At 46.5% G+C, this 23,790-nt stretch overlaps 1 protein-coding gene and 1 pseudogene across 1 annotated transcript in view; both read left to right on the top strand.

The window, feature by feature from the left end:
* The window catches only part of LOC147106753 (natural cytotoxicity triggering receptor 3 ligand 1-like), a 744,151-nt pseudogene that overhangs the window by 25,199 nt on the left and 695,162 nt on the right, over positions 1–23,790 (top strand).
* LOC147106762 (uncharacterized) overlaps positions 17,928–23,790 on the top strand; it is a 33,995-nt gene continuing 28,132 nt past the window's right edge. Inside the window, exons 1-2 of the mRNA XM_086007850.1 lie at positions 17,928–18,416; positions 20,127–20,447. Of these exons, the coding sequence (XP_085863976.1) occupies positions 18,119–18,416; positions 20,127–20,447 (619 nt within the window). The 5' untranslated portion in view covers positions 17,928–18,118. The remainder of the gene's footprint in view (positions 18,417–20,126; positions 20,448–23,790) is intronic.

Genomic DNA, 23,790 nt, shown 5'->3' with positions numbered 1-23,790 from the left:
AGAGGTTTAGGCAGCTGAAGGCATGGCCACCAATGGTGGAGCGATTAAAATCGAGGATGCTCAAGAGGCCAGAATTAGAGGAGCGCAGATATATCGGAGCGGTGTGGGGCTGCAGGAGGTTACAGTGATAGAGAGAGGCGAGGCCATGGAGGGATTTGAAAACAACAATGAGAATTTTAAAATCAAGACGTTGCTTAACTGGAAGCCTATGTAGATCAGCGAATACACGGGTGATAGGTGAATGGGACTTGGTGCGAGTAAGGACGCAGGCAGCAGAGTTTTGGATGACCTCAAGTTTACGGAGAGTAGAACGTGGGAGGCCAGCCAGGAATATGTTGGAATAGTCAAGTGTAGATTGAGGTAACAAAGGCATGGATGAGGGTTTCGGCAGCAGATGAGCTGAGGCAGGGGCGGAGTCGGGTGATGTTCCAGAGTTGAAAATAGGCGGTCTTAGTGATGGCGCGGATATCTGGTTGGAAGCTGATCTCGGGGTCAGATATTACACCAAGCTGATCTCGGGGTCAGATATTACACCAAGTTTGTGAACAGTCTGGTTCAGCCTCAGACAATTGCCACTGTATTTGAAATAAAAACAGAAAATGCTGGAAATACTCAGCAGGTCAGGCAGCATCTGTGGAGAGAGAAACAGAGTTAACGTTTCAGGTCTGCATTTGGTTTACTGGAATATATGACATGCCGCCACTGTTTGTCTTTGCTGAGTGAGTTTTATATACAGTCTATCGGAACGAGGCTCAGTCTTTTAACCAACAAACAAATTTGTTCAGTGTTAAAAAGGTAAGTAACTGGTAGTTGGTACAAAGGGTATACCTACGTTAGTTTCAACCTTTGCTATTCTCCTCATTGTCAAAAGAACTAAGATGCTTATCCTGGCTACCGCCAATGTAAAATTTATTTTTGAAACTCCATTTATGGTGAAACACTACCAAAGAGTCACTGATAAAGCAGTCTGCCTCCTGGCTTTAGACAAACTGGCAAGCTGAGCACAGGGTGACAAACATTAGCTCATAATCGGAAGCTCCTGGCCACAGAGCTGTAACTCAGAGACTACAATGAATTGTGGGCTCTGCTTCCCTTCATAGACCTGACTTACATCTTCCCCTCAGTCACAGCTGTCAATCAAAACCACTACCTCAGTCACCGAGGATGATGGAATTGCACGGGTTGGCTTGATTCATTGATCTGTGCCAAATACTTTCAGTGACAATCCTCGTCCAGGTACAATGTGAACATCCCATGTACACCAATGAATTGCAGAATTGTGCATGTCTCTATCTTGCCTTGAAATATGAATATTAGCCAGATTGTATTGTGGTTTCCCTCCAGCTTGCAAAAAGCATTATGCAATAACTGACTGTAACGTTATAGCCAGTAATAAAGTCAGTAATAGATAATTAACAATGACAAAAATGCTTCATTTTTGTCACAGAAGAGACTTGGCTCTTTTCAGCAATTCAGTCAGTCTGCATTAGTGTCTCCATATTCCACATTCTGAACTGAGACCTCCCCTTTGGCCTCCTGGCACAGAGATTCATGCTGAAGTGTTAGTCAGCAATTGAGACTTCCCTTGATGTTGTCTGGGCTGGCTGATCATTAAGAAAAAATGGCTTTCCCACTGGCCATCTGCAAGAGCAATTGGATTTGTGAGCAGCAGAACTCGAGGAATTCACATTGTGGGAAACTCTCTTCAATGGCAGGACACCATACCTCCGCACCCTGGCTCCATTTAACCACTGTTCTGTGTCCCACCTGCAGTGAGATTAAGTTAGCGGTTCTCATGTACACTTTTTTATCCCCATATTTGCTGCTCCAGTAGATAAGAAGCATTCATTGGCTACTGATTATGAATATGGCCGTTTACTGTCCCTCTAACTTCTAGGGTTGGCTTATATGTTGTTTAACCTCCTGTTTATTTGTATTTCCCTTGTGCTGTTCTACCTGTCCTGTGCTCTTATTTGGTTTATCGCTGGCCTGTAAATATTGTATGGAACTGTGGGTGGTCATATTTGCTGCTCCCTGTAGCCTGTTCTCATCTTCCCATCCGTTGTTCACCGGTGCAATCCGGGTCAGCAGGAAGCCACTGTGGTCTGCACTAAAAGGGATAGCTCCTTTTTGCCCATGCAACAACAGTGAGTGCATTTCAAAAGTAATTCATTGACTGAAGCATTTGGGACACCCTGAGGCTGTGATAGGTGCTCTGTAAATGCAAGTTTGTTTGTTCATTTGTAGTGTAAAATAAGAAAGATGCACAAATAGCTGGACCTAGTCCTTCCATGTCTTGTTCCCTGGTGCAGTCCAAAAACTTCTTTTCTTCTTAAATGAAAAAGCTTCTATTGGGAAAATGTAGTAATTATTTTAGAAATAGCTTTAAAATCAAGGAATTATTTTACAGTTTGTATTAATATTGGACTTGGATAAAGAATATATAGGTAGAATTAGAAGGCCTTGCGTAATGTTGATGTATGGAATGTTAGAACAGACTGTGATTAGATAGATGTAATACATAAAGAAAGGTTGGGATTTAGGTTTAGGTTTCTCTCTTTTTATCCCCTCTTGACCTATCCAAATGTCTCTAGAACATCTCCAGCAATTGCTTCTTTTCCTTCCCCTGCACCGTTACCTCTGGAGTCTCCTAAAGATCTATACTTAGCTCCTTCCTCCGACTTATCTACATGCTGCCCCTTGGTGACATCATCTGAAGACACGGGTCAGGTTCCACATAGATGCTGAAAACACCCAGCTCTAACTCTCCAACTCCTGTATTGACCCCTCCATTGCCTCTGTGTTGTCAGACTTTGACTGACGTCTGGTCCTAGATGAGTCACAATTTCTTCCAATTGTACATCGGGAACACCAAAGCCATTGGGCAGAATTTTCATTGGGCCGTGGAGGCGGGATTGGAGGCGTGTGGGGGGTTAAAATCTCGAAATCGGGGGCACGAACCCATCCCGCCCCCCAACCTACCTCCATGCCAGTTTCAAAGGAGGTGGGTACCCGACCTGCACTGGGACCCGCCTTCCCGAGGCAGGGATTAGTGCCAATTAACTGCCTGTTAACAGGTAGTTAACAGGCAGTTTTTAGCCTAATCCCTATTTTTATTCCTGAAGTGTGGGATTCCCGACGGCTATAAACCACGCCAAATTAGCGAGGCGGACCGTCGAGCTGAAGGGCTTGGCGGGTTCGAGATGTCCAGTGTTCAGGTGAGTGATGGGTGCATGAGTGCAGAGGTAAGTGTGTTGGTGTGTGTAAAGTGTTTAAAGAAGTTTTACTTACCTTTACAGCCTTCCTTCCTTCAGGTCTCGGGAGTCCCTCATCTCACCGGCACAGAAAGCAGAATGGCCACGATCTGTCAAAAGTTGCAGCATTCAGCTTTCTGTTCTGGAGAGATCTCTAAATCAGCCTGAGAGGACGGAATTAACTTCGTGTACAGATTGTCAGTGTTTGACAGCTTCAAAGAGCTGTCAAACGCTGATATTTCATCTGTCAAAAGCTCTTGACAGGTGAAATATCAATCTGTGACATCACCTGTTGCCGGGTGGCCCTTAATTGGCCTGCTGAGCCTGCTGAGCTGGGGGGGACACAACAAGGTCAATCAAGTGAAAATCAAATGGGTTGGCCACAACTCGATGGAGGTGGGACTACAACCCCAAAAGTTGTAGTCCTGCCTCCTACACGCCTCCAGTATCAAAATCCAGCCCATTGTATTTGGACATCGCCACAAACTCCGTACCCTCGCCTCCGATTCCATCCCCTTTCCCAGCCACTGTCTTGGGTTGAACCAAAGTGTTTGGAACCTCGACAACCCATTTGACTCTGTGCTGAGCCTCCTGCTCCATATCGCTCCATCACAAGGACTGCCTCTGTAACATCGCCCTACTCCACCTCTGTCCATCTGCTGCTGAAATCCTCATGCCTGCCTTTGTCACATCCAGACTTGACTACTTTTACAACATTGTTGGAAATATTGTCCCACACATACTTGTGATATAAACCACACAGAAGAGGGAGTCAGGCTAAGTACAACTTGGTTTTTACAGTTTATATTCCAGTACCTGTGTGAAAATGGCAAGACATATGGTTATAGGCTGCATGTTGAAAAGGGTCTTGTTTTGCAGTGTATTAGTGATCTTGGAGACAAGCTATTAGAAAAGATGACTTTCCATACAGACCAGGAAGGTTCCAGTTTGACCCATATTCTGTGATGAGAAAGCTGATCTGAAATGGAAATATGATGAAGGCAGGTAGTTCCGAGAAATTGGGCCTCCGGCCTCACTTAAAGTAGGCCTCGGGCAAGTCACCAGCGATGCAGCTGTAAATTGCGGGCTGCTGCATCACCGGTGACAACGGTCGTCAGGACTGCTGAGGAGCTGACAGGAGCAATCCTGCTCCTGAGGTCGCCAGCATCACAGAAGCCAGTCTTCAACCAATTCGATTCACTCCACGTGATATCAAGAAACGGCTGATCACACAGGATCCAGAAAAGGCTATGGGCCCCAACAACATCCCGGCTATCGTGCTGAAGACTTGTGCTCCAGAACTAGCCATGCCTCTAGCCAAGCTGTTCCAATTCAGCTACAACACTGGCATCTATCCGACAATGTGGAAAACTGCCCAGGTATGTCCTGTCTATATAAAGCAGGACAAATCCAACCCGGCCAGTTACCTCCCCATCAGTCTACTCTCAATCATCAGCAAAGTGATGGAAGGTGTCATCGACATTGCTATCAAGTGGCACTTACTCACCAATAACCTGCTCACTGATGTCCAGTTTGGGTTCCACCAAGGCCACTCGGCCCCGACCTCATTACAGCCTTGGTCCAAACATGGACAAAGAAGCTGAATTCCAGAGGTGAGGTAAGAGTGACTTGACTGCCCTTGACATCAAGGCAGCATTTGACCGAGTGTGGCATCAAGGAGCCCTAGTAAAACTGGTCAATGGGAATCGGGGGGGGGGGGGGGGGGGGAAATGCTCCACTGGCTGGAGTCATACCTAGCACAAAGGAACATGATTGTGGTGGATGAACGTCAATCATCACAGCCCCAGGACATCGCTGCAGGAGTTTCTCAGAGCAGTGACCTAGGCCCAACCATCTTCAGCTGCTTCATCAATGACCTTCCCTCCAAAATAAGGTCAGAAATGGGGATGTTCGCTGATGAATGCACAGTGTTCAGCGCCATTCACAACTCCTCAAATAATGAAGCAGTCCATGCCCTGGACGACATTCAGGCTTGGGCTGATAAGTGGCAGGTAACATTCGTGCCACAGAAGTGCTACGCAATGACTATCTCTAACAAGCGAGAGTCTAACCACCTCCCCTTGACATTCAACGGCATTACCATCGCCAAATCACCCACCATCAACATCCTGGGGTCACCATTGACCAGAAACTTAACTGGACCAGCCACATAAATACTGTGGCAACAAGAGCAGATCAGAGGCTAGGTATTCTGTGGCGAATGTCTCACCTCCTGACTCCCCAAAGCCTTTCCACCATCTACAAGGCACAAGTAAGGAGTGTGATGGAATACTCTCCACTTGCCTGGATGAGTACAGCTCCAACAACACTCAAGAAGCTCGACACCATCCAGGACAAAGCAGCCTGCTTGATTGGTACCCCATCTACCACCTTAAACATGCACTCCCTCCACCACCGGTTGTAGAATTCGCGAAATTTTCATGAGTAATCACGCAAGAAGTCAGGGTTAATAAGACAGCTTTATTGACCAAAAGAAGCTTGTACAGAGAAACCTTTGATAAAAGGGCACACAAAATGGCCGCCGGACCTCGTGACCAGCTTCTGGGACCGTTTGAATTTCTGTTACTGCAAGCCAGACAGGCTTGTGGAGTAAGGACATTAAAGCCCGCGAAAACCAGTTTCGGGAAACCGAAACTCATGGAACTGAGTATACATATTGATTTAGATTATAAGTACAGGACAGATTTGGGTAGCAGGATGAGGCCCATCAAGAAATGGGCGGACAATTGAATGAACACTTTAACCCATTTACTGTACAAAGGAAAAGCCGTTTAACAGCCATCAAGGGCCATCTCCAGACCGATCAATATACAAGCCGAGTTACGGTGACAAAGCAAAGACATTATCGGCCCAGGAAGGCCAGCTCAGCTATCACCGACTCCCGTTATGAAGACAAAACACCCCTGCAGAGAGTTCTGCCCGCCAAAATTATTACAAAGACAGGACTCTGATTTGGCAGGAGATAAGAATGTTCCAAAAAGGTATAACTGTGGATTGAAAAAGTCCATCAGTAGCTTCGGGAAGTACGCTCGACGCTTCGGAGTAGCTTCGGAACTTCTACGGTACTTTTGGTGAGTTCTCCATCGGTACGCTTCGGGACAGACTCCATCGGAACCAAGCAGCATTTCGGTTCGGACCGTGTTCGGTGTTCGGGCAGGCAAGGCCCGGCAACGACAAGAAGACGACGAGGGTGGCCCGGGTACTTTGGTCGGGAGATCATCGACGACCCAGGCCAAAGAAGAAGACACCCTGTACTCCAGCTCTTCCTTCAAATCAGAAGGACATTATGACTGTATAAAGAAAGCTTTTTGGGACCAGCGTCCCGCCCCGAGGAAGACCATCGGGAGATCGACGACCTAGGCCGGAGAAGAAGACACTCGGGGCCCGGCATTCCAGTGTCTCAACATCACATCGGTAATGGATTCACCCATGTGCATCCAGTTCTTAAAGTCACGTCGGTAACAGATTCATCCGTGGCGAGCGCTCACCAAGGCTGTATCGACTGCCTCATCGCAGGAGAACCAAGAGGAAAACAAGCTGCGCCAGAACTTTCCAAACCCACGTGACGACGGAAAGCTGTGTCAAAAGGCTGCAAACCCCTTGTCGCAATTCTTAAAGTGGTGAGCATGATCCCGAGTTCCTCAAGTCGAAACTTAGTTTAGGTCTAGGGGAGGGGGTTAAGGGTAGTTGTAATGTGTTACCCCTTTTACGATGTGCCGTGTGTTCCCCATTTCCATAGAGTTAAGTTTATAGATGTGTGCATGCTTGTAGTTTCTTTAATCTGTGCATATGACAGGTATTTTATAATGTTGCAAACTGTTCAATAAAGGCATCCATTTCGTGCTATTCGACCTGGTCTATTGAGTCTTCTCTGCACTACAGCTCCCTGCACCTAAGTCCAAGGTCGAGAACCGTAGGGGCGAGTGGGTCGAACCACTCACGGGTAATTATTGCAAGAAGCCTGGCAGGAGACCAGAGCAAGCAAGAGAAACCCCCTACAGGTGTACCGTGGCTGCAGTGTGTACCATCTACAAGATGCACTGCATCAATTCGCCAAGGCTTCTTCGGCAGCACCTCCAAAACCCGCGACCTCTCCACCTAGAAGGATAAGGGCAGCAGGCGCATGGGAACACCACCACCTCCAAGTTCCCCTCCAAGTCACACACCATCCTGATCTTTCATCATCGCTGGGTCAAAATCCTGGAACTCCCTCCCTAACAGCACTGTGAGAGTACCTTCACCACACGGACTGCAGCAGTTCAAGAGGCGGCTCACCACCACCTTCTCAAGGGCAATTAGAGATGGGCAATAAATGCTGGCCTTGCCAGCGACGCCCACATCCCACAAACGAATTTAAAAAAACGGTCATCAGCACTGCTGAGGAGCTGAGAGGAGCAATCCTGCTCCTCCCGGCTCCAAATTGAGGTAAGTATTTTATTTAAAACTTACTTTTTTGGTAAAAATGTAACGAAGTTAAGATTTGAGAATAAGGATCTCTGAAAATAAGAATTGTAAGCTATTTGTATTTTGAACTGTTAAAGTTGCAATTGAATCACCAAATTCAAAAGTCTGATACCTAAGCCAGGCAAGTCTGCCGGCACTATGGATTGTTGAGTTAATGAGACCTGTCACTGGGGTCTTGGATTCTATTAGGCCAGCTCCAAGTAACTGTGCAAGCCAATAACCTAATGAGTGGGATGGTCCTAGTTGGACAAACCGTGGGAAGCTTGCAAGAATTATGTACTGGTAAGCTGGGTGGCTTCAGCTAATTACACTCCAGCAGTAGCTTGAATACACTTGGCGGGGGAGCGGGGGGCTAAAGTGTGGCATTTGCATGAAGGAAGAATTACTAGTCCTAGCCCTTTTCGGGCTACCCCGGATCAGGCATATTCCCCAGACGTTCACCTTCAACTAAAGTTAGAGATAGCCAAATTCTAGAAGACGCTTAATTGGGTCTAAAGGTCCAGGCTATCTCTCTCTAAAGGAAAGGAACGACTTGAAGATGTTACTATCCTCCAGATAGCACTTTTAATAAGTTTAACTAGACTGTAACCTTCCGGATATTACGAGGGTCCAGAAACCCCCCCCCCCCCGCCAGAATTCTGCAACTCCTCACAAAAGTGTGTACAGAGATTGAGTTCACGAGTTTGATACAGAAATACTATGTGAGACAATTCTAAAAATATATAGATTTATTAAAGAACCGACATACAGATAACAGCTGGTGATTCAATCGCATCTTTAACAGTTCAAAATACAAATAGCTTACAATTCTTATTTTCAGAGATCCTTATTCTCAAATCTTAACTTTGTTACATTTTTACATTTCGTACTTATTTCTAATCCAGGATATCCACCAAAATCAAATAAAAGTACCTTTTGATCCCCGAGACTCAGAGTTAAAAACTTACAGAGCCTGCCTCTGAAGTTGAGAATCGCTTGCCCCTTCCAGCGACTTCTGACTTCCTATCTGAAAGTTCCATATTTTATACTCTTTTTTGCAGTGGTATATCCTTTGAAGTTTTCTGCTGATGTAAGCTAATTATCTCTAGTCATTCTTTCTGTTGACTTCTTTCTAATCTTACTGTCAGTTCAGCTGTTAACTTGCAGAATCCTGTCTCTAACTTTAGGTGTTCAAATTTTATCATAAAAATGGTTATGACAGATGTATCTATTTGATGCCATTCTTACTAAGTTCTTTCATTCAATTCTTAAATCACCTTAGCTGGTTGAAAGCAGACTTAGGGGGAAAAATTCGGTTGGTTGCGCCACCCATTAGCGCCTAAAGAGGCCGAGAAGTGGGGCGCTAACCAACTAGCGCCCGGGCGCAGCGAACCCTGCGCCTCTTCCCAAATTGAGCGGACATTTAGTGCCGGCGCTAAACCGTTGCACTCGCTCACCGGCGCACGCAGATCATGACGTCATTTCAGTGTGCAACGCCGTTGGGGCGCCCCGGACCGGAAATTCAGTGGCGCCCCCCTCCGTTCCGCCTGGCACTAACGAGGACAGGTTACCTTGAACGTTTCCCAGTCGCTGTCGGGCTGGGTGGGCGCTATTTAAAGGGGACTCTTCCTGGATTATTAGTGGTAGCCATTTTTGGACCACACCTTCTGTGAGAGAGAGAGAGAGTTGCTCAGAGACAAACGGAGAGCCATTTCTGCAGTGAGCCAGCGCTGGCTGAGGAACTTTAGCCTTCTGAACATTACTTTGCAGTTGGTAAGCTTCTCAACCGGCATAACTTTCAGTGCGCACTTACTATGGGGGCTGCATTGGATGGGAATGTCATCCTTCTCAATCATATTGACTGGGCACGGAGACGCAGGGATAGAGTGGCAGGCATGGCCAGATGGAGGAGGGCCTACAGACATCGGCACACGAGACCTTACACTGCCAGGGTTTTCCGCCAACTGTTTTCGTATATCAACATGTCGGAGGAGCAGTGTTTCCGAAGGCTGCGCTTCAGTAAGGAGGTGGTCACTGAGCTCTGCCACCTGCTTCAGCCAGATCTGCAGCCTCAACTAAGGTGCAGGACATCTCTGTCGGTGGCTGTGAAGATCACTGTGGCTCTAAACTTCTATGCCAGCGGCTCCTTTCAGGCCGCTACTGGGGACATTGCCAACATCTCACAGTTCGCGGTGCATTGCTGCATCCGTCAAGTGACTAATGCCCTCTTTAAAAGGAGACGGTAGTACATCTCCTTCCCAATGACCCGGACAAGCAGCGAGAGCGCGCAGAGGGCTTCGCAAGGATAGCGGGCTTCCCCATGGTGCAGGGCGCCATTGACTGCATGCATGTGGCTTTGCGGGAGCCTCTAGAGAATGCGGAGGATTTCCGCAACCGAAAGGGGTTCCATTCTTTGAATGTGCAGCTGGTCTCTGACCACCGACAGCTGATACTTGCTGTCAATGCCCACTTTCCAGGCAGCAGCCACGACGCCTTCATCCTGCGCCAGACTTCTGTGGCAGACCTTTTCGAAGCCCCGGCTCACCCAGGAGGCTGGCTTCTCGGGGACAAGGGCTATCCTCTGTGGCCCTGGCTGATGACCCCGCTCCATTTGCCCAGCACCCCTGCTGAAGAACGTTACAATGAGAGCCATCAAGCAACCAGGAACATCATTGAGCACACAATCGGCGTGCTGAAGCAACGGTTCCACTGTCTGGACCATTCCGGAGGAGCCCTTCAGTACTCACCTGAGTGAGTTTCCCACTTCGTGGTTGTGTGTTGCATGCTGCATAACCTGACAATCCTCAGGGCCCAGCCAATGCCACCAGACATTGAAGCACCAGCAGAGGAGGAGGAGGAGGAGGAGGAGCACCAAGATGGGAGGGAGGCACAAACTGCAAGGGCCGTCCGTCAGAGGCTTATAGCAAGTCGCTTCTAGGCCCCTCTCAGAGAATGCTTTCTGCCATTCCAAGAACATGAATGGAACCGTTCTACTACCCCTAAGCCGGTCAAGAACAGACATGGACATTGTGAATAAATAAACTTCTTTATTTAACAAAATGTGTATCCTTCCCGCATGACAAAGCAATGGAAACAAACAACAAAACAAACAGACTGCCACATAACTGTCTCTCACACCCTGGAGACAATGTCCAAAACATAACCAACATTCAGACCAGCATCCTCGGCCTTGAATGAAAGAAATAACATAATTTAGCAGCACCTCCTACTTTTTGCCCCTCGATGGTGATCTGCTTCCGTTGCGGAATTGCCCCCTTCCCGCCCTGCAGTTCCTTCATAGTGGGACCCCAGTAGCTGCAGCAAGGCTGGGGGAGGCCTGCTGACTGTCCGAAACTGAGACCACAGATGCCCTTGAGTTACGGCCTGGACCAGCACTGGGCCTGGAGGGCCCGGCTGCTGACTGCTCCAACTCCGCATGGGCGGAAGCAATCTGTCCTACAGGTGGTGGCAGCTGCAGTGGAGAAGTGCCAGTGGTGGCATCAGGAATGCTGTCAAACTGAGAGCGGACAGCAGCTCCCTGGTTAGCCGACACACTGGCACTCTGACGGGGCAGCACCGCAGCATGCGCAGCAATCGGCTGGTGCACAGATTGCTGGCCTGCTGTGGCGCGGTGCGGGCCCCGGGGAATCCTGCCCAATCCAGCGAGGGTGGCATCAATCTGCGTCTGCATGAGACCAGCCACTGACTGCGTGGCAGTACTCAGCACTTGTGTGGCAGGTGCCAGTGCTTCGCCGAAGTCCTGGAGAATCCTTGCCAGTGCTGCGCCGAAGTCCTGCACACTCCTTGCCTGTGCTGCGCCGAAGTCCTGGACACTCCTTGCCAGTGTCTCAATGGAGTCGAGCATCCTTGCCACTGCAGCCATGAGCTCAGTGTGCCTCAGCCCAGTCTGGGCGCTCATTTCTGCGAGGGCACGCATCTCTTCTGCGCACTGTGCAGCAGCACTCGCGGCCCAACTCACCCTCTGGGGAGACGGCCCCCGAGCCTCCCTACCCCCCCTCGCGTTGCTGCAGGCCGCTGGGTCCTGGAGCTGCATCCTCCTCAGACCATTTCCCCCCCCCCCCCCCCCCCCCCCCCCGCTCCCCTCCAGGGAAGGCGTCTCCCCAGTCTGGACATGGGCTGGCTCGCCTGAGGGTGGTACGGATGGTCCGGCTTCCTCCTCCTCATCGCCTCCAGAGTCACTCGCACTGGCAGCTTGAGGGCCCGCCTCCCGAGCTGGTGATACAGCATCTGAAAGCAGAAAGCAGGGAGGTTCAAGAGTGGCTTTAGCGAAAGGACAGGGTGGCAGCAAGGGATGCATGAGTGCTGCAATGTCCTGAGTTGGCTCGAGAGTGAAAAAGCATGCTGGTGTGGGGAACAAGTGGAAGGAGAGAGGTCAAAAAGGTCATGACCTTACCAGTGCTGTCCACAATGGGGTCGGCATCTCCAGAGGCGACGAGGCCAATCATCCGGCTTGCCACAATCCGGTGGACTCGCTCCTCCAGGTCTGTAAGGGTCTGCAGGTGAGGCCGGCCTCCTCCGGTCCGATGCTGTTGCCTTCTATTATTGGCCAGCTTGGCCTGCAAGAGAAAGGACGGGGTGTGATGAAACCCGCAGCCCTGATCTGGGATGACATGCCTCCCATGGTCGATTAGCCCTTACATTATGCACAGAGCTGAATGTGCGTGTGTGTTTCCAGAAAGGGCCATGGGTGCTGGATGACAGCTGGCCATTGGGGCTTTGCACACCCTCTGGCCATAAAGTGAGGTCCAGATGGAGGGATGAAGATGATTCTGAAAAAGGCACTCACCCCGACGACCCGAGTGAGGTCGTTGAACTTCTTCCTGCATTGCACAGGAGTCCTGGGAACCATGTTGCTGGAGGTGACTCTGTTGGAAACCTCCCTCCAAGCTCTGCAATAGTCGCTGTGTTGAGGCCTCCTGCCATTCTCTGGGTAGAGTACAGATCGCCTGCGCTCCACCGCGCCAACCAGAGCATCCAATGCCCCCTCGCTGAAGCGCTGCGCTCTCTCCCTGGCCCTCTCCATATTCATGCAGTTGTCGACACCACAGGTAGGTTACTGCCGAGTTTGAGGCCTACGAGGCGCCGGGTGCAGCTGGAGATGATAATCGATCCACCCCTTTAAGAGCGGGCCGGCGCCAGCGTGTCTGCCTGAAATCGATAATTGACAGCACCTGCGTGTCTGCCTGAAATCGATAATTGACAGCACCTGCGCTGCGCCCACCCACAGAGAAATTGCGTCGTGCCACCGGGTTAGCGCCTTAAGACTGTCGTGCAGCGCCTAATTTAGCGCCGCAATCACCTTCAGGGGCGCAGCTACCCAATATCGCCCGAGGTGGTGATTAAATTGCGCCTGGCGCTAAACTTTGCGCACCGCCAGTACTATCGGGCGATACCGAATTTCTCCCCCTTAGTGTCGCCTAACTGTTCCAAGTTCAATACAAAAACCATGTGATTGCTTGGTGCATCTATTGAAGTCATATTTACAAAGTCTTCTGTTTGTACCTTTTTATACTATGTAAATCAAAAACACTGCAACTAGGGTGTTCTATGCATTTCTTAGCTACTTCAATTGGTTGTATTAAGGATTATGTCTCCTGTCTTTCATTTAATATTACTTTTACAAAGGCACATGTTCCTTTAATGTTCTGTGTTTCTGTTCGAAGTGTTAGTTTATAAAACTTTAAACTGGGTAGTTTATAAAACTTTAAACTGGGTAATGTATTGTGTTTCTCCCAAACTGCAGACATTCTGGAAGCAACTCTTTGCTTCTTCAATAGAGCCATTGTTTTAGTATTAACAACCAAATCCCATTTCAAAAGCTTGTATGGTGTTTACAGCTTTGTGTTAACACTTCATCTTATCTCAGAAGCCTGTATTTCTGTTTACAGCTTGTGTCGTTGAGGCTTTTAGATTTTTAACCCCAGTTTGTCATGTTTTAATAAAATTAGAATTCTGTTCCTAGGATGGTGTATCTTTCTGAAATATGGCTATTCTTTTACACCCCCCTCTTGACCAAAAAATGAGCTGGAACATCTAGACAGAGTTTGGTCAATATTCCTCATAAGGTTACAATAGCATATTGTGCATCTCGTGAAATCAATCATGTGCTACATGAAAATTCCTTTTAAATCATCCTAGGGCAATGTTTTGCCTTATTTTAAATTGAACAAAATGTAAAAGGATAACAGGTACGTAGTCATGCAATTAGTGAAACAACATGTACTTAGAATGTCCAATCGGCAGATGTACGTTCCGTAGAGGTGAGTTATTCATACAAGTCAAGGAGACATCATTTGAAAGTAATTGAAGCTTGACACGTTGTTCCTTCGATCCGGCATGTGTACAGATACGTGTTTTCGTAAAGGCCTTACCAGGCACTCAGTTGATTCCTTCTTCATCCTTGGTGCCTTCCTCCTTCACTGTAGTGTCTTCCTCCTTCACTGTAGTAACTCGTTGATCTTTCCTTTTTTCGGTTGTTGCTTTTCGCAAATCCAATTCCTGATGCCTTGCCAAGCAACGTGTGGAAGAGCCGGCAACACCGTGTGACTGACCCTCATCAATAATCGATCGCATCCATTTCCTGTGGTGTGCTCTAAGCTGGGTCTTGAAAGACAGTGTACGACTGCACCTTGTATTGTTCCTCCTTTTCGGTATCCCGCAGGACATCTTTTGATATTGTCTATGGAGACAGTTTTAAGAATATGCTTGCCATTCAGCTGGTTAATATGTATTTGAGCTGTTCTTTCATTAATAACACAATGTATTTGATCAGGTTTTTTCCACTTCGGTCTTAAACCAGGTTTTTGCTCGAACTTCTTTTCCTGTACCCATTCTCCTACTATGGGTTGCCATGCTTTATTTGTCAATTTTTTCTGCCTATTTGCTTCCCTTATCCTCTGATCAATTCGATGAATCTCCTCTGTTACTTTTTTTTAAATCTAACTGTCGCTGTTGGGTCAAGGACTCGGAGTGTGTAGAGGCAATAAAAGAACTATGGGTAAGCGATGTATTCACCTGAACCCCATACATCAGATAATATGGAGTTTTAGGGGACACTGTCCCTGATGCAGATGTGGGCACATTATTGAGTGATAGCTGTACCTCCGGAATTATGGTGGTCCACTTATTCCCCTTGATTCTCAACAGTTTGACCAATAGCTTTTTTACTTCCTGGTTTTTACGTTCCACCAGCCCCGTTGATTGTGGATGAGGTGGCATGCTGTGCTCTAACCCAATCCCCCTTTGTTCGCAGTAGTCTTTGAAGACCTTGGATACAAAGGCTCCGCCTTGATCGGAGTGTAAGATTTTGGGTGCAGCAGCTGCAGTAATTATATCAGAAATAGCCCTGGCAAGTGCATTTTCCAAAACAGTTTTTGTGGGGACCAGCCAGCAGAAGGAAGTGCATCCATCTACACAAACGAGAACATGTCTATATCCCAAAGATCGGAATATGTCTCCTGTCTTTCATTTAATATTACTTTTACAAAGGCACATGTTCCTTTAATGTTCTGTGTTTCTGTTCGAAGTGTTAGTTCTAAAACTTTAAACTGGGTAATGTATTGTGTTTCTCCCAAACTGCAGACACTCTGGAAGCAACTCTTTGCTTCTTCAATAGAGCCATTGTTTTAGTATTAACAACCAAATCCCATTTCAAAAGCTTGTATGGTGTTTACAACTTTGTGTTAACACGTCATCTTATCTCAAAAACCTGTATTTCTGTTTACAGCTTGTGTCGTTGAGGCTTTTAGATTTTTAACCCCAGTTTGTGATGTTTTAATAAAATCAGAATTCTGTGCCTAGGATGGTGTATCTTTCTGAAATATGGCTATTCCTTTACATGCAAACCTGCTTCTAAGTTTTCTGAACTTGGGTAAATGGAATGTGCCCTTACAGAGGCCGGAATTTTACGGGAGGTTCAGCGTGTGGGATCGGTAGTGGGTCAGGTGGTAAAGTGGATTTTTTTGACCGGGTCAGGACCCTGCTGTCATCCCGTCACCGCGTGCCTTTCCCAATGTCGGGTCTTTCAGCGCTGAGCAGACCTGACAGGCAGTGGCGGGGGTCCTAATTAAACTTATTATAATATAATTAACAGGCTTTTTTAACTTACCTTTTCACTTTAACTTCATGGCTATGGGAACCACGCTGGTCGGGGACCACGGCTGTCATTGTGAGGCGGGAGTTCAGTGGCCATTGCTCCAGCTGATTATTTGACAGCTTCAAATGCACAGTAAAAGCTCCCACCTGACAGATCATCACTTGCCTCAGCCACAAGCTGTTTCTCAGTCAATTTCCAGCACAGATTCTGCAGGCTTTCCACTTTCCACTCACCTCATTGGAAGAACTCTTTCACCGTTGACAGAATGCTTCTGTCATCTCTACTTCACCTGCCATCTATTCCATCAACATGGGTGCCCTTTATACTGTCTCATCTTGGTCCTCAGAATCCGACCACGACCAGCCCCAACACCAGCAGCACCAGGCACACATGCAGCAACAACAACGCCAACCTTCTCTGCAATCAACTGATGCTGCACAGGACACAGGGTACCTGAGCACATTGCTGCCCAGGAGGCCAGGGATGGCCTCACCATGGCCAGATTTACTTCACTTGATGCTGCACACCCTGGCTGCCACATGATGCGCCAGGTTGGCACCACTTCACACCAACACCATAAAGCATCATTACAATGCCCAAGCCATTCCTTCCACACTCACCATCATTGCAGTGGGTACCGTTATGTCTCACCATTCCCTGCAGCTCACTAAGCCACTTCTAAAGGTGCACACAAATCTGTCAAAGAACGCAAAGTGTTGAAAATAAAGATTTCAATGTTTGACAGCACATTAACAGAAACTTTACATGAACATTGGATAAAACACACAAGTGGCTACCCTTGTGTGTTGTTAGTTGGTATGATTGCACTAGGATGAGGGTGAGTGTGAGGGGTGGCTAGTGAGATGGGGTTGTGATAATGTAGGCAGAGAAGGAGGGATGGGTGGAGGTGCAAGATAAGTTGGTGTGAGTAAGGATGTGCAGGGGGAAGGTAGGGGATGTGATGAGAGGCACAGCAGGATGAAGGTAGTGTGTTTTTTTACTAACGTTTCGTGATCTACTGAGATCATTGAAAGGTTTGCGCCACTGCACCCAGGTACTCCTGACAACATCCCTGCATGTGACCTCCTGTGCAATGTGCAACCAGGCTGTGTTGGTCTCCTGGGGAGTTCTCTTCCGCCCATGGGAAGAGAAGAGGACCTCCCTGCGTGCTGTGACTCCCTCCATAAGCATATGGAGGGAGTCATGGGAGAACCTGAGTGCAGCCTTGCACCTCTGTACAGTGCTTGTCAGTGTTTGCAGCACCTCAATGCTGTAGAACACGGACAGTACAAATGTCAAAATAAGGTTGGCCATGGTCCCTTTAAAGAAACCGGCTGATGCTGCGTCGTCAAATGACGTCATCAGACCCGCTTCCTCTAATTGGACCGGCAAACGCGCTGGGCGGGCTTAACAAGCCCCATCAACGGAAAGTCATTTTGGACAGCGGGCTGGAGCCAGCAGCGGGGTCGGGACCTGCTACCAATGTCGCCCGCCGAGGTCAGCAAAAGCCCTGCCAGAGTAAATGTTTCCCTCCATATCTCACAAACGGAAACTTCATCTATAGCCCAGGGACCCACTTCTGATTGTCATCGACAGACTTCTGCAATGTGCATGTGTGTTGACAGGAATACAGGATAGAGATCAGCTGCAGACCTTCATGGCTGAATAGTTTTCGAACAATGTTTACGTTAACGTGAAGAATAACCACTTGGACAAGGTATCTGAAGTCTACCACTGACTATATTGGAGGACTACTGTGACTGTTGAACCCTACAACAGCACCAATTGTCACCTTTTGAGAGAGAAAGAAAACAGATTTGGAGATGTGTGTGTGTGTGTCAATAGAAATATATCATCGTAATATTTATTTTTCTCTCTTTTTGTAGTATTCCCATTCTAAGCATCATACCCACCTGGGAGGACAGTCATACAACCTGCTTTGAAGTTTCCATCTTTGCTGCTTCATAATCAGTTGCTAGGGGATGCATTTGAATTACCTAATGTGATGCTCCCTAATTCCCTGTGAGGAAGCACCCTAATCCTAAATTTGCTCAACCCCTCTCAAAGGGATGACAGATTGGTAGTGCACCACGTCAGGGAATCATGGATGTGCCTTGCATCCAACCATTCCATGGCAGTGCTACTGTGCCACATCAAGCAGTATATTTTGAATCTGTTTTATTTCTAGTTGTGATACTTGAATGGAGATATTAATGTATAATTGTTCTATTGATATTTAGAAACCTTGGATGTGAACATATTTGCAAAACCAAAGAATGTCTTAATGAATGAAGATGTTTCCCTGGAATGTAAAGTTACCGGCTATAAAACACCAACACTCGACTTAATAAATGTAGGTGTCCAGTGGTTGTTTGGGCCCAAAAAGGAAGAGATCTATGTCTTTAATGGAGGACAACATCAGCCAATAAGACCAGGAGCAAAAATGTCTGAAACCGAATTACAGAAAGGAGATGCTTCACTTTATCTTCCAAATGTACAGTTTAATGAAGAAGGAGAATACACCTGTGTTGTATTTGTCACTCCTGATAAGGTAGCAAAGAGTTCAGAAATGCAGGTGTCAGGTAAGTCTCCAAAATGTTAACTGTTGTTGATCTCTATTAAGTGGGTTGGGGAAACACTAAGGTATAGTATATTTAAGCATAAAGCTGTACAATAAACATGCTCAAGATAGAATAGGTGATTCTTTGGGTTAGCACACTTATCTTTTCACCAATGAAGTCTGGGTTTGAATGCAGCCCAGACTGATGGAATGAGATTCCGCTCTGTCTGCTAGCAGCATGTGTGAAATGAGTTTGAGCACTCTTAATATTGGCAATCTCACTCCCGAGACCAGCAGGAAGGCTGTGTGGGAAATTGGAAACTTACAATGGTGCAGTAGGGGTACTTCTCTGAGGAGAAAGGTGAAGGACAGTGTTGGGGAAGAGTAGAAGAGTTTTAGTCAGTCACAAAACACACCCAACGAATGAGAATACTCCCAACATTGAAATATATGATGGCTACATAAGCAGTGAAAAAATACAAATTATGCACACAATCCCAACAAGAGTATCATTATAAAACATAATTAAAAAATTGCACAAAAATTTGATATTAATATGGTAGATGTACTACTGGAAATTTGAGGACTTTAATACCATCACTCTAAACCCTTTGAGAGTGTAATATTTCCATAGCCCTTAGAATTCTATGGTCTTTCAAGGCCAATTTCTGCAGCAATTCAAACCAAATTCAATGGCATGAGAATATTTCCTGGCTGATTTGTCCAGGGTTTTGAAAATCTCAATACAAGAAATATTTTTAAAATGTGTAAAAATTGTTCTAAAGTATTCATGAATTTTAAATGGTTTAACTCCTTTTGTAGCCTTAGCCTTTCATATCTCTGTAACCTCCTCCATGCCTACAAACCCTGCCCCGAACACTCCGTTCATCTGACCATAGCCTCTTAAGTATCCTGCACTGCTCCATCCCACCATTCCTTCAGCTACCTTGCCCTATGTTGTGGCAATTTTTTTTCCTAAGCACCTTCCATCTCTCCACTTCCTTCTCAGGTTTTAAGGAGGATCTTAAAGAATATGCCTTTGACCAAGCTTTTGGCCACCCCTCCAAATATCTCCTTCTTTGGCTTACCATTTTTTGAAACGGATTATGCCTCTCTGAAGTGCCTTTGGAGATTTATCTACATTGAAGGTTATATAAATACATTGTTGTTGTCCTTCTCCTCTCCCTCTTCTCCCTATTCTGCCTCCTCCCCGTCATCTCCCCCTTCATTCTCATCGCCCCCTTTCTCCTCATCTCCACTCTTGTGCCCCACCCCAAGTATTTTGTTCCTCAGTGGCTTCCTGTGCGTTCCCTGCCCTCTCCATTCCACTGCTGGTAGCAGAGTGTTCTCTCTGCTTTCAAACACCTTCTCTAAACATATCTATTCCACCAGGCTTTTAGTCACCTCGTCTGTTCCCTCCCCATCATTTGTGAAGCACCTTGAAACATTTTTGTACATTAAACATGCTATAAAAATGCTTGTTGATGGTGGAGGAATTTGGAATGCTTCAATCTGAATGAGATATTGGAGTAGTTACTTAATTCACTCCAGATATAATTATCCACATACTTGAAGAAACGGAGTCGATAATTATATGAGAGAAATACCTGAAGTAAGGAAAGTGGTGTGCTTAGCATACGTTTGCACAACAAAAATTTGATCTGGCTTTAGATGTTTATGGTAATGTGCCTTCAGCCTGTCTGACCAATTGTTACATTTATCTTCAACACAGCTCAACCAGTGGTCCATTTGTCCACACAACACATTACCATTTTGACTGGTTCAGAGGGGTCTGTGAGATGTGACGTAACAGGATTTTATCCTTCGGAGCATGAGCTCATCTGGGAAAAGATATCAAAGGACAAAACTGTGACAATAATAACAGATAGCTGCACTGGTACCCCAATTTCCAACAGTGATGGAACCTTTAATGTTTCCAGTAGAATGAGAATTGAACCAACAGTGGATGATGATGATAATAAGTACAGGTGTGTCATGAAGCACCGATCACTTCCTGGTAGTCGTTCACTGGAAACTGTGCTCACAGTGAAAGGTATGTGCTCTTCTTTGCGTAAGATGGGAATATTTTTCAGCGCGCTTTTGTTGAATCTTACAATTGTTTAAAATGATTTGTGCCCATTGTTTAATATTGAATTTCTACTGAGGTTTTCATCGAATTTAAATCAAGAATTTATCCTTTATTACTCCACAATGAAAAGACATTAAGAACATCGATAGATTAATTGAATGAACAAAACTGTGGCAAATGGATTTCAATGTAGGCAAATGTGAGGTCATCCACTTTGGACCTAAAAAGCATAGAACAGGGTACTTTCTAAATGGTGGTACCCTCAAAAAACTCGATTTTGTCAAACACAATTTCCCTTTCATAAAACTGTGTCTAATTGTATTGTGATTTTCCGAGTGACCTGTCACCACATTGTTAATAAGAGATTCTAGTTTTTTCCCTATTACTGATGTCAGGCTAACTGGCCTATAGTTCCCTGTTTTCTCTCCCTCCTTTCTTGAACAGCAGTGTTACATTTGCTACCTTCCAATCCACCGGGACCATTCTAGAATCTAGGGAATTCTGGAAGATCAAAGCCAATGCATCCACTAACTTTGCAGCCACCTCTTTTAAAAAGCGTGTCGGCCATTAAGTCCACGGGATTTGTCAGCTTTTAGTCCCATTAATTTTTCCAGTACTTTTTCTTTACCAATATTGATTTAAGTTCCTCACTCACATTAGACCCTTGGTTCCCCACAATTTCTGTTATGTTCTTTGTGTCCTTTACTGTAAAGATAGACACAAAATATTTGTTTTGTCTCTGCCTCTAAGGGACCCATGTTTACTTTCACTAATCTCTTACTTTTTACATACTTGTAAAAGCTCTTACAATCTGTTTTTATATTTCTTGCTAGTTTACTCTCATTCTATTTTCTCCCTCTTGATCAATTTCTTAGTCATTTTTAAAACCCTCTCAATCCTCAGGCTTACTACTCTATTTGATATCATTGTAAGCTTCTTCTTTTCCTACATTACAACAGTGACTCCACTACAGAAGTACATCATTAGCTGTAAAGTGCTTTGAGACGTCCGGTGGTCGTGAAAGGCGCTATATAAATGCAAGTCTTTCTTTCTTCTTTCTAATCTAATACTATCCTTAACTTCTCTAATTAGCAATGGCTGTACCACTTTTCCAATGGAGTTTTTATTTCTCAAGGAAATGTCTATTTGTTGAGAATTATGAATTATTTCTTTAAATGTTTGCAGTTGCTTATCTACCGTCATATCTTTTATTCTAATTTCCAAATCTACCTCAGCCAGCCTGCCCTCATACCTTCGTAATTGGCTTTGTTTAAATTTAAGACCTTGGTTCAAACTTAACTACATCACTCTCAAACTTAATATGAAATTCTATCACATTATGATCCCTCTTCCCCAGCAGATTCCTTATTATAAGATTACTAATTAACTCGGTCATTGTATACCATAATGATTATTAAATTAACCAGACATAATGGCCTAGAAATTTGGCTCCATAGCGCTTGCTTTTTTGCTGCTACGGGTGCTATGTTGTTTCGAAAATGGCGTCGCACCACGCACACTTCTGGTGCAGGACGCCATTTTAGTGAAGGCATTTGCGTCGGCGCAGGAAGCATGCGCCGGAAGTATGCAGAGTACCCAGATTTTTATGCATCGGGCTCCTTCCAGGCTGGAGCAGGCGACATTTCCAACATTTCACAGTTTACCATTCACCATTCCATAAGGGAGGTCACTGAGGCTTTGTATGGAAAGAGAAGTGAATATATTTCATTCTCTCTTGCCAGAGAGAACCAGGCGGAGTGAGCACGCGGCTTCGCCAGGATAGCAGCCTTCCCCATGATGCAGGATGCCATTGACTGCACACACGTTGCTTTGCGGGCACTGGATGTGAACTCTGAGATGTAACGCAACTGGAAGGGAATCCACTACTTGATGTCCAGCTGGGGTGCAACCATACTCAGCGCATCATGCAGCTCAATGCTCGGTATCCTGGCAGCAGTCATGATGCCTTCATTCTGCGGTAGTCCGCTGTACCATTCGCAGTTGAGCCACCACGACAAACCAGAGGGTGGCTACTGGGCGACCAGGGCTATCCGCTGACCACCTGGCTCATGACTCCGGTGCACAACCCAAGCACACGTGGGCAGCATGCATATATCAAAAGCCATGCTGCCACACGAAATGTGATCAAGCAGACCATTGGGGTACTTAAACAACGCTTCCGCTGCCTGGACCGCTCTGGAGGAGTCCTGCAGTACTCGCCAGAGTGTGTCTCATGATTAGTCGTGGTTTGCTGCATGCTGCTCAACCTCGCCACCATGAGGGCACAGGTTTTGCCACCAGGTATACGGTGAAGAGCTGAGGAGGAGGAAGGGAGCAAGCAACCAATACAGCCACTTTCTGGTTGGTCTGCCGATGATCAACTGATCCGACTGCAATGCCAGTGAACGTAACCCCAATTCCCCATTCACCCACAGTCCCACACCTTACCTTCCCTCTGTTATGGGCCATCACAGCATCGTCTTGGCCACAATGCTAAAAAAATAAAAGCCACCACAAAACAAACATTCCAAACCAAGTTTGTGCATTCCCTTAGTGCCAGTCTTGCGTGTGCCTTTGCTTATCCTAGTGCTGCTATGCAGTGCTACCCCAGTGGCTGCAGCATGGCTAGTGGAAGGCTGCTGACTTTCAGTGGAGGAAGATTGCAGATGGCCTTGCAGGACGACCTCGAGCAGCTCTCTGCCTAGAAGGCCCGGCTTTGGACTGCACCACCTCGGCATGGGTGGCAGCAGTCTGGGCTGGCTGTCTGACAGACAACAGCAAGGGCATTGATGGAGTGGCAGTGGTGGAAGGATGAATACTGTCATCCTGAGCGAGAACGGCAGGTTCATGCTCCACGGAGCCAATGACACTCCTGGGGTGACACCTCGGCAATCCTAGTCTTCTGATGGATGACAGATTGCTGGACTACTGCGACACCCTACAAGTCCCTTTCAACACTAGTAACTGCAGCCATGATGGCAGCAGTCTTCTTGCATGGAAACAAGCTGAGCTTGCATGACTTCAGTTTGAGCTTCCACTGCAGCACTCAGACATAGGGTGGCTTCTGCTTGTGCTGCAATGTAAGCTGAGACATCGGCCATCAGACGCTGCATCATGGTTGGGTCCACAAGTGCACTAATGGTTCTGTCCAACCCTTCCATGCTGGAATGGATGGGCTCCAAGCTCTGCACAAAGCCATGACCAATATTGGTGCTGGACTCCTCCATGCTCCTTGACATTGCATTCAGACTTTCTGGCAGGCCTACCAATGCACCAAGCATTACATTGTGCATACCCATCAGTCGTC

This window comes from Somniosus microcephalus, chromosome 15 (assembly GCF_052327205.1).
Source record: "Somniosus microcephalus isolate GS21.2 chromosome 15, FLI_Smic_1.0, whole genome shotgun sequence".
Classification (NCBI taxonomy): domain Eukaryota; kingdom Metazoa; phylum Chordata; class Chondrichthyes; order Squaliformes; family Somniosidae; genus Somniosus; species Somniosus microcephalus.
This window is presented reverse-complemented; position numbering and strand designations above follow the sequence as displayed.